The sequence below is a fragment of the Heloderma suspectum genome, chromosome 3 (assembly GCF_057233095.1).
Source record: "Heloderma suspectum isolate Gila_16-S chromosome 3, 16-S_ref, whole genome shotgun sequence".
Lineage (NCBI taxonomy): Eukaryota > Metazoa > Chordata > Lepidosauria > Squamata > Helodermatidae > Heloderma > Heloderma suspectum.
The window spans coordinates 30,786,046-30,796,120 of record NC_139460.1 but is presented as its reverse complement, the minus strand read 5'-3'; the positions used below and the strand labels follow the sequence as shown (position 1 = coordinate 30,796,120).

The 10,075-nt window shown below is 45.7% G+C and overlaps 1 protein-coding gene across 2 annotated transcripts in view; it reads right to left on the bottom strand.

Moving 5' to 3' along the window:
- Positions 1-761: 761 nt before the first annotated feature.
- Positions 762-10,075, bottom strand: part of DDX10 (DEAD-box helicase 10) — a 269,050-nt gene continuing 259,736 nt past the window's right edge. For both annotated transcript variants that reach the window (XM_084842749.1, XM_084842752.1), the window contains one exon: positions 762-2,462. In XM_084842749.1, the coding sequence (XP_084698875.1) occupies positions 2,288-2,462 (175 nt within the window). In that variant the 3' untranslated portion in view covers positions 762-2,287. The remainder of the gene's footprint in view (positions 2,463-10,075) is intronic.

The following is a 10,075-nucleotide window of genomic DNA, read 5'->3' as shown; positions in this document are numbered from 1 at the left end:
TGAAAACAAGCGCTGCAGATGTCTAGGGGCATCTCCTTGTGCTGCCAATCACTGTTCTTCCCCAGCGGACATCCAGGCAGTCTAGTGCTCTTTCGGTGGGTGCATCTCACTGTGTTCCAGCCACACAGCAGGCATGACTAGGGATGGGTGGATTCCCTACCTGTTCTTCTGCTTGGGAATCCACCTGCGGGGGGAGGCGATCCATCCCTCCCCCCGGAATCCTCCTTGGCTGGCTCCGCTCTGAGGCGATTCTGCAGAGCCGCCAGCCGGCTCCGGTGCACCAGAAATACAGCCACTATGCTGTATCGCTGGCTGAGGGGGATTGACTGCGGACGCAAATGGTGTCCAGTGCGCCATTTGCGGCTGTAAAGGTCTTAGTTTAAGGTAAATGCAGCTGTAAATGGCTGCATTTACCTTAAATGAAGACCTTGACAGCTGCAAATGGCGTACTGGACGCCATTTGCGTCCGCAGTCAATCCCCCTCAGCCAGCGATATGGCATGGCGGCCATATCGCTGGTGCTCCGGAGCCGGAGGAGCCGGCCGAAGAGGATTCCGTGGGGAGGCGGAGGTAAGTGCTCCGTTCCGCCACGGACTCTGGGTGGAAACCCAAAAACCCTCACTGGGGTCTGTAGCGGAATTCACTGCCATCCCTAGGTGTGACATAGCTGAGTAGGCAGTGTTATTCCCTTCACTTTTCTGTCTCCTCATGGTAATCACATCCCTTGTCAGCACCATTTTAGCATCTTGTTTTTTTCTGTGGGTATTAAATGTTTTAAGAGTTCCTGTAGCTCAGGACAAGTAGATTACTGCCTTACTTCTGAGTAAACATAGTTACCATGAGGTTGTAAACCCTGACTTTCACTGGTCAGTCTCACAACATGGCTAGGAAACTTCCTTGCTTTTTTCTAGTCCATTTCAAAATCACCCCTTGATTTTTCTGGTCAGTTTAACAACCAGGCTAGAAAAATGGAAGAATGTGGTTACATCTTCAGTGCTTCCCTTTCTCCCACACTTGAACAGGGTTCTTTGATTCATTGTTTCCAAACTCTGTTTCTTGAAAGGGAGAAAGGAAGGCAGCAATTGAAACTGACAAGATCTGTGTCAGTTCTGCTTCCCTCTCTGCTTTAGAAAACAGGAAATTCTGCAACTGGAAATGCACAGCAAGTGATAGAGAAAGGAAAGACATCACCAACATATAATTCACCTTCCTCAAGGACAATTCTTCCCATCCTGCCTCAACTGCACATATTCCTATTCACCTGCTGAAAGATAATGCACTGCTGTTCTTTAACGGATTTTCTTGCGGTTAGGAAAAAAAGAAAAGAAAAGGATGCAGCAGTGGAAAAACATGGGCTAAATACAAATGGATCACAATGCCATCTGGACCCTCCCTCTGTAAATTTCTGTGAATGAGGCAGGGCAATTGCATAACAACTGCTTTGTCTGGAAGCACCCCAGAGCAAAATACGTTTTTGGCTTTTGCATTTATGGGATTAATGGACTGATACTTGGCTGAAGAGCAAGGACAGGTGTATTTATTCAAAAATTTCAGAATTTAAAATAAAAACTTCAAAGCAAATCATTACATTGAAGCCATATCTGATTTTATTTTGCAAAAAAGGTGTATCCATTATAATTAATATTCAAAAATATTCATTTATTCAGAGAACCCTTTTTTGGCCACTTTACCTTACAACAAACCTAACCAAGATAGGAAAGGCCCTTTATTCTGGTTACATCAAGGTCCCTGTATACAAAGCAATAGTACATTTTACAACAATTTCCCCCATCTTTAAAAAGTCATCAAAGGTTGAGGTGCTGTTCAGAAAGTATCGGAGATCTGAAAGTTCAGCGGTCCTTACAACATTTAGGGTTAGCCAATTAGCCAAACTGGTAATGAGCCTTCCATAGGAAATACCATAATTTCAGACATTCATACAGTAATATTTATTGGCACTCAGCTGGCCTATTGTCTTTGCGCAGTTTCCAACTGGTTGCACAACAGAGATTTAACGCTTCTCATAGGAAGCCCCCAAACTAGCAGAAATGCTCTTTTTTGCATCGGGACAGGTTGGCAGAGCTCCCTTACGTGAGCTCTGCTGTTCCAGAAACAAGCATTTCCTTTTGTTTCTGGCTGCTCCTGGAAGCACTAAATCTCCGTTGTGCAAGCAGTGGGTCTTGTTTGCAGAACAGAAACGGCAGGGCCACAGCGCCCCAGTGGATACCGCCCTATGTGATACAAAGACAAAAACAGCTTTGGAATAAGAGTAAGTGGGGTGTTTTTTTTTATCTTCGACTGTTGAGCAGATGCAATACCAGTGCTTCATCTTCTGCAAGGGAAAGGCCAGTATCTAATGGCGCAAATGAGTCGTCTTGGTTCAGTTTTATCTTCTTTCTTTTTGGTGCTGTTCCCACCCCTGATGTGCTTCTGCCAAAATGTAGCTTATCCATCCCGAGCTCACTGTAGAAATAAATCAAATACTTCTTTAATACATGCATTTAAATCAACAAGGCATCATGCAAGCAAATTCAGTTTAAACAAGGCACAGGTAAGAGGCAAACGAAGTGATGGTTCTGAAAAGGAAAACCACGGACTGAAGAACTCAAAATCTAAATCAGAAAAACGCTTCCATGCACTGGCGGTAAGGTTTATACTGAGAAATGGCTGGATTAAATGCAAAGGATAAGGTTGAGACTGATTCACCTAACCTAGGCGAACATGTAATTAGCTACAACAAACACAGATTAATTTTTTTATTGCTCAGGGCCAGCCCCACCGTTAGGCAGAGTGAGGAAACTGCTTCAGGAAGGAAATGGTGGAAGCTGGGGAGTGCTGGAGGACAGAGCTGTGTGTGCCACAGAGCCTGCCCTGTGCCCAGTAAGCTGGTTTGCTGCCTTTGGGTGCTGCAGAGGATGCTGTTGCATCACTATTGTTGAAATGGGACACCCTTCCTCATACAATCCGGGAGGCAGCAAATGTTATGTGTATTAACAAAGATATCCTCGGATGGCCTTCTCTCTGTTCCATCAGCCAGGACAGCTACACTGGTGGGGAAGAGGAAGAGGACTTTTTCTGTGGTGGCCCCCACTCCGTGGAACTCCCTCCCTAAGGAACTCCATCATGCCCCCTCTTTAATGAGCTTCCGACATGCATTAAAAACGTGGTTGTTCAGGAAGGCATTTGGGGTGGGTTAGGGTATTTTAGAAAATGTTTTTATTGTAGAATTTTATTTCTTTAAACTGTTTTATTGTGTGTTGTACATCGCCCAGAGTGGCTGGGTGACCAGCCAGATGGGCGATTAATAAATTTTAATAATAATAATAATAATAATAATAATAATATACATCACATATACATTCAAATGCTCATCAATACTGTGGACTGACCTTTCTTACTTGTTCCACTCAGTTACGGATCTATTCTTACCATGTGAAATAGCCCAAGAAACCCCTGCTGGATTGCACCAATCAAGCCCAGTGTCCTGCTTCCGACAATGAGTAATCAGATGCCTCAGAAGGCCCACAAGCAGGGCTGGAAGGAGTAGCCCTCTCCCACTGTTGCTCCTCCAAGCAACCAGCATTTAGTGGCATATGGCCTCTAAATGTAAGAGGTTCCATACTGCCATGATGGCTAATTGCCACTGACAGAACTAGCCTCTGTGAATTTGTCTGTTCCACACACACATACACACTGCTTTAAAACTGTGAGTTTATGTGAGTAAACTTCATTTTGTGCTGAGCTGATAGTGTTCCAGCTTGAAATTTGGGATGGGGGGCAGGATTACAGCCTAAGGGGGCAATCTTATGCATGTTTGGACAGGAAAAGTCCTACAACTCCCAGCACTGGGAGTTGTAGGACTGCCACACTGCACTCCTACAGCTACCTGCCCTACTGGCTGGGCCATGCTGGGAGTTGTAGGACTTTTCTTTATAAACTTGCATAGGATTGTGCCTTAATTGTAATTAGTGGTTCTCAGGGTTAGATATCTTTACTTTTAAACTTAGAGAGAGGTTGGAAAAACTCGTAAGGAGCCCTTCTCCGCACTGCCTCTGGGCTGTTATGTTTTTTCTTACACTAATTACATCTTGACAATTCCATAAATCTGCCCCTCTCTTAGAAACAGAGAAGCTCACCAGCTCACTCCAATCAATAGGGTGTCAAACCAGGCCTCTGAAATGCCACCTTAGGCTGCTGTTAAAACACTTGTCTCCCTGTTGCCAGATATCTCTACCTTTAGAGGACTTCAAACGGCTTACATAGAATCATAGAATAGTAGGGTTGGAAGGGGCCTACAAGACCATCGAGTCCAATCCCCTGCTCAATGCAGGAATCCAAGTCAGAGCATCCCCGACAGATGGCTGTCCAGCCTCATCTTGAATGCCTCCAGTGTGTGAGAGCCCACTACCTCCCTAGGAAATTGGTTCCATTGTCGCACTGCCCTAACAGTCAGGAAGTTTTTCCTGATGTTCAGACAGAATCTGGCTTCCTGTAACTTGAGCGCATCATTCCATGTCCTGCACTCTGGGAGGATCAAGAAGAGATCCTGGCCTTCCTCTCTGTGACAACCTTTCAAGTACTTGAAGAGAGCTATCATATCTCCTCTCAGTCTTCTCTTCTCAAAGCTAAACATGCCCAGTTCTTTCAGTCTCTATTCATAGGGCCTTGTTTCCAGGCCCCTGATTATCCTTGTTGCCCTCCTCTGAACCCTCTCCAGTTTGTCTGCATCCTTCTTAAACTGCGGTGCCCTGAACTGGACACAGTACTCCAGATGAGGCCTGACTGGTGCTGAGTAGAGGGGAACTAGTACTTCCCGGGATTTGGAAGCTATGCTTCTATTAATGCAGCCCAAAATAGCATTTGCCTTTTTTGCAGCCACATCACACTGTTGGCTCATATTCAGTTTGTGATCGACAACAATTCCAAGATCCTTCTCGCTTGTAGTGTGGTTGAGCCACGTATCCCCCATCTTGTAATTGTGCATTTGGTTTCTTTTTCCTAGGTGCAGAACTTGGCATTTATCCCTATTAAATGTCATTCTGTTGTTTTCTGCACAGCGCTCCAGTCTATCAAGATCATTTTGAATTTAGTTTCTGTCTTCCAAGTTATTAGCTATCTCGCCCAATTCAAATCTGATCAGCATTCCCTGCACCTCCTCCTCCAAGTCATTAATACAAATGTTGAAGAGCACTGCGCCCAGGACTGAGCCCTGTCATACCCCGCTCGTTACCTCTCCCCAGTTTGAGAAGATCCCATTGATAGAGTCCGATTCTGTAGCCAACTGTGGATCCACCTGATGGTTGTTTCATCTAGCCCACTTTGAGCTAGTTTGCTAGTTTGCTCATCAGGAGATCATGGGGCACTTTGTCGAAAGCTTTGCTGAAGTCGAGGTATATTATGTCCACAGCATTCCCACAGTCCACAAGGGAGGTGACCTGATCCAAAAATGAGATCAGATTCATCTGGCAGGATTTGTTCTTGACAAATTCATGCTGGCTTCAAGTAATCACTGCATTGTTTTCAAGGTGCTGACAGATGGATTGCTTTATCATCTGCTCCAGTATATTCCCAGGGATTAGGGGTGCACGAAAGCCACTTACCTGGTCTCGCAGCTTGCTTCGCGGTGGGGGGGAGGCGCTTCGCTGCTCCCCCCGAAGTTCAGGCCGGGGGGGGGAGGCTTCCTTCCTCGCCCGGCCGAAATTCAGGCCTGGGGGGAGGCTTCCTGCCTCGCCCGGCCAAAATTCAGGCCGGGGAGGAGGCGCCTCGCCTCGCCCGGCTGCGAAATAAAAAGTTAAAAAAAAAAAATGCCCCCGTGATAGGCTACGTGACGATTTACGTAGCCTATCACGGCTAGATCTGCAAAGTCAGCCATGATAGGCTACGTTAATCGTCACGTAGCCTATCACAGGTGACTTTAAAAAAAAAAAGCGCGTACGTAAATGGCGGCCCCCATAGGGAGCTGCCATTCGCGTTCCTTATTTGGTCGCTGTAGTCTACGTAAATCTTCACGTAGACTACGGCGAAAATAAAGGCAACGCAAATAGCGTTGCCCTTATTTTCGCCGTAGTCTACGTAATCTTTACGTAGACTACAGCAACCAAATAAGGAACGCGAATGGCGGCTCCCTATGGGGGCCGCCATTAGCCATACGTGCTTTTTTTTTTAAGTCACCCGTGATAGACTACGTGACAATTTACATAGCCTATCACGGCTGACTTTGCAAATCTAGCCGTGATAGGCTACGTTAATCATCACGTAGCCTATCATGGGGGCGTTGTTGTTTTTTTACTATTCTTGGAATGGCAGCGGCGGCAGCCGGTCAAAAGACCGGCTGCCGCCCCCGCCCCTGACGAAGACCTGCCGAACCGCCGCCGGGACCCGCCGCTGGGAGGGACATTCGGGAAAGGTAAGTCCCATCCCGGGGGTGTGTGTGCGGGGTGCGGGGGGGTGCGGAGAATTTCTCCCCGAAACTACTTCAGGGGGCCGAATACGTTGGCACTCGGCCCCCCAAAGTTTCGGGGAGAAATTCTCCCCCATCCCTACCAGGGATTGATGTCAGACCGACTGGTCTGTAGTTCCCAGGTTCCTCCTTTTTACCCTTTTTGAAGACAGGGACAACATTAGCCCTCCTCCAGTCATCTGGCACTTCACACGTCCGCCATGATTGCTCAAAGATAACAGACAGTGGTTCTGAGAGTTCTTTTCCAGTTCCTTTATTATTCTAGGGTGCAGTTCATCTGGCCCTGGAGATCTGAACTCATTCAAAGTAATTAGGTGTTCCTTGACCATATGCCTGTCGATCTCAAGCTGCAATCCTTCCCTTTCAGCCTGTACTTCGCCTTTGCCAGGGGAGTCATAGACCCTCTTTTGGGAGAAGACTGAGCCAAAGTAGGATTTGAGCACTTCTGCCTTTTCTTTGTCATCTGTTATCTTTTTGCCATCCTTATTTAACAGCTGAACCACGATTTCTTTCCTCTGTCTTTTACTTTGCATGAAGCTGAAGAGAGCTTTTTTGTTGCTTTTAGCATCCCTTGCTAACCTCAGCTCGTTCTCAGCTTTAGCCTTCCTGACGCCATCCCTGCAATTCTGTTCTACCTGCCTGTACTCTTCCTTTGTTACTTGGCCTTCTTTCCACTTCCTATATGTGTCTGTGTTTGTTTTCAGGTCATCTCTTAGCTTTTTGTGAAGCCACATTGGCTTCTTCTGTTGTCTTCCACCTTTTTTTCTTGTTGGAATCCTTTTCTTGTTGGAGTCGCTTTCCATGGGACCTTACTGATCATTGTTCTGAGTTTATTAAAATCAGCTTTCCTAAAATGCAGGGTACGGGTTTAGCTACACTCGGCTTTTGCTTCCTTTAGAACCATGAACTCAAGTATAACATGATCGCTTTCCCCCAGAGTTCCTGTAACTGCTACTTTATCCACTAAGTCATCTCTGTTGGTTAGGATCAAGTAAAGGGTAGCCAATCCTCTAGTTCATACCTCTACTTTCTGTAGGAGGAAATTATCTGCCACGCAAGTCAGGAATTTCTTCGAGGGGCCATGTTTTGCAGAATTTGTCTCCCAACAAATATCAGGGAAATTGAATTCCCCCATTACTACTACATCATGCTTCCTTGAACAATAGGCTATTTGCTTTTCAAAAGTTTCATCTTCGTCTTCTCCTTGATTGGGTGGCTGGTAGTAGACTCCGACCACCATGTTCCTTTTATTCTTTGATGCATTTATTTTAACACAGATGCTGTCTCGATGGGGCTACCAAGCTCATCCTCCTGTATTTATGTGCAGAGACAAGTATTTTTAACATATAGTGCAACCCCACCTCCCTTTCTGTTCCTTCTGTTCTTTTTGAACAAGTTATATCCTTCAATTGCTGTATTCCAGTCACGGGAGTCATCCCACCAAGTCTCAGTTATACCTATCAAGTCATAATTTCCCTCCTGTATTAAGAGTTCAAGTTCGTTCTGTTTCCCATACTCTGGGCATTAATATATAGACATCAAAGACCATGTGCTTCATGGTCTGGCTTTCTTCCTACATGTTTGTAAAGACTATTATTGGGCGCTATTAGAGCTGTTCTCTCCGTTGCAGTGCATGAGCCATCGTCCATTGTTACCCCCAACTTTACATCTCCCTTCCCCGTAGGATTCAGTTTAAAGCTCTCCTGATAAAGTTCTTCATGCTGTGGCCAAACAAATCCTTTCCAGCCTTTGTGAGTGCAACCCATCCCTTGCCAACAGTCCATCTTCCAGGAAGTACAGCCCGTGGTCCCAGAATCCAAATCTCTCACGTCGGCACCACCTTCATAGCCAGTCATTCACCTGGAGTATTTTTCGTTCCCTTTCTGTCCCTCTTCTAACTACTGGAAGGATGGATGAGAAAACTATCTGGGCCCCAAAGTTCTTGAGTTTCCTTCCCAAAGCTTCAAAGTCTGATGTGATTTCTTTGTAGCTCCGCTTGGCGGTATCATTTGTTCTCACATGGATGAGAAAAAGGGGATACCTGTCAGTGGGCTTTATGAGTGCAGGCGACCTTTCAGTCATGTCTCTAATCCGTCCTCCCGGGAGACAGCATACCTGGTGAGTTCACGGGTCTTTGCAACATACTTGGGTTTCGATCCCACGCAGCAAGGCATCTCCCACTACTACTACTCTTCTCTTCTTGTAGCTGTAGGCCTGGGTTTCATTGCCTCTGCTTGACTGACCTTCAGCCTCTTGCTCGCTCTCATGCAGGTTCCCCTGTAATTCTTCCTCTGCACGCTGTCCTTCAGTCTCATCCTCAAGTACCTGGAAACAGTTCCATAGCTCCACTGCCTCCACTGGTGTTGAGTGTCTTCTAGTTCTTCTGCTCCTAACTGTCACCCTTTTCCAAGGAGTATCCTCTACTGCATTTTTCCTCAGCTCAGCAATTTCCTCTTCTGCCTCAGCTTGCTGTTGCTCTTCTAGCTTCTGTTCTTCGCTTTGCTCTGTAGTTCCACCGTTCTGTCCAAGAACTCTTCGTGTTCTCTTATTCCCTGGAGGGTCGCTGCTCGCCACTTCAGTCCTCTTACTTTTTCTTCCAGCAGTGTAATCAACTTGCACTTGTTGCAGGTGTAGGCCATGTTTTTCTCAGGCAAGAAAACAAACATGGCACACACCTTGCAGGTCACCACCACTGGAGAGTCTTGTCCTTCCATAATCTCTTTTCTGTTTTTGTTTCTAGCTTCCTGGTTGTTCTAGAGTAGCCTGTGCATGGTCCTCTGCTTACTCTTTGCCTTTGTCTCCTTTGTCTCTTCTGCCACTGCAGCTCCCCCGGCCAACTCCTGTTTGCTCCCCCTGTTCACTCGCTCTGATCGCTCGCTCTCTGGGGGCTTGCTTGCTTCTGTAGTCCCTAGACCAGCTGGAGTGGCTTCCTTTGCTCTGCTCTACTCAGCTGGGAGGCAGGAAATAGACAACTTTCTGTTTCTTCTATCAACTTTCTTGAATTATTCTTAAATCTTTAAAAAAATAGATGAAAGCGTGTGCTTTTTTACATAGCGTTTTAAAAACACATTTCTTCTAAAGAGGCTGTTGAAATAGAAAGATTGAAGGCTGCATGATAGTTGCTGCAGGAGAAGCATAGTTAAAACAAATGTTTTATCCATTTTTGAAGGCTGTGCTGATCCATTTCCCATATACAGATAGTTGATAGGCTTGTTGCATCTAATGGGCAGTGTAAATAGTGCACAACAGCTACAAAGGCTGTTCAGATAATTGTTTTCCAGTACTTTGGCAATTCTGATGCCTGCCAAGATGTGTCAACAGAGAAGATGAATCTGTGTGCTGAGGTACTTTAATACACCAAGGAAATGGTCCTGTAGTAGGACTGATTTTCTGTTGTAAGAATTCATTAAACTCAGGGGAAAACAGTACATCAAATGGTAGGCAGCTGGTCAAATTTGCTCCAGATTTCAGGAGGGCAACTATCCACCACCAGATGGCTAATTTTTCAAAATCCTCTGGTTATAAAATCATCCTGGATAACTCTCTTTCACGTTGAGCTGAAATCCACCCACGTGTGTGAAAGTACAGGTAATTTTTAACTTTTTTTTTTTTTTAA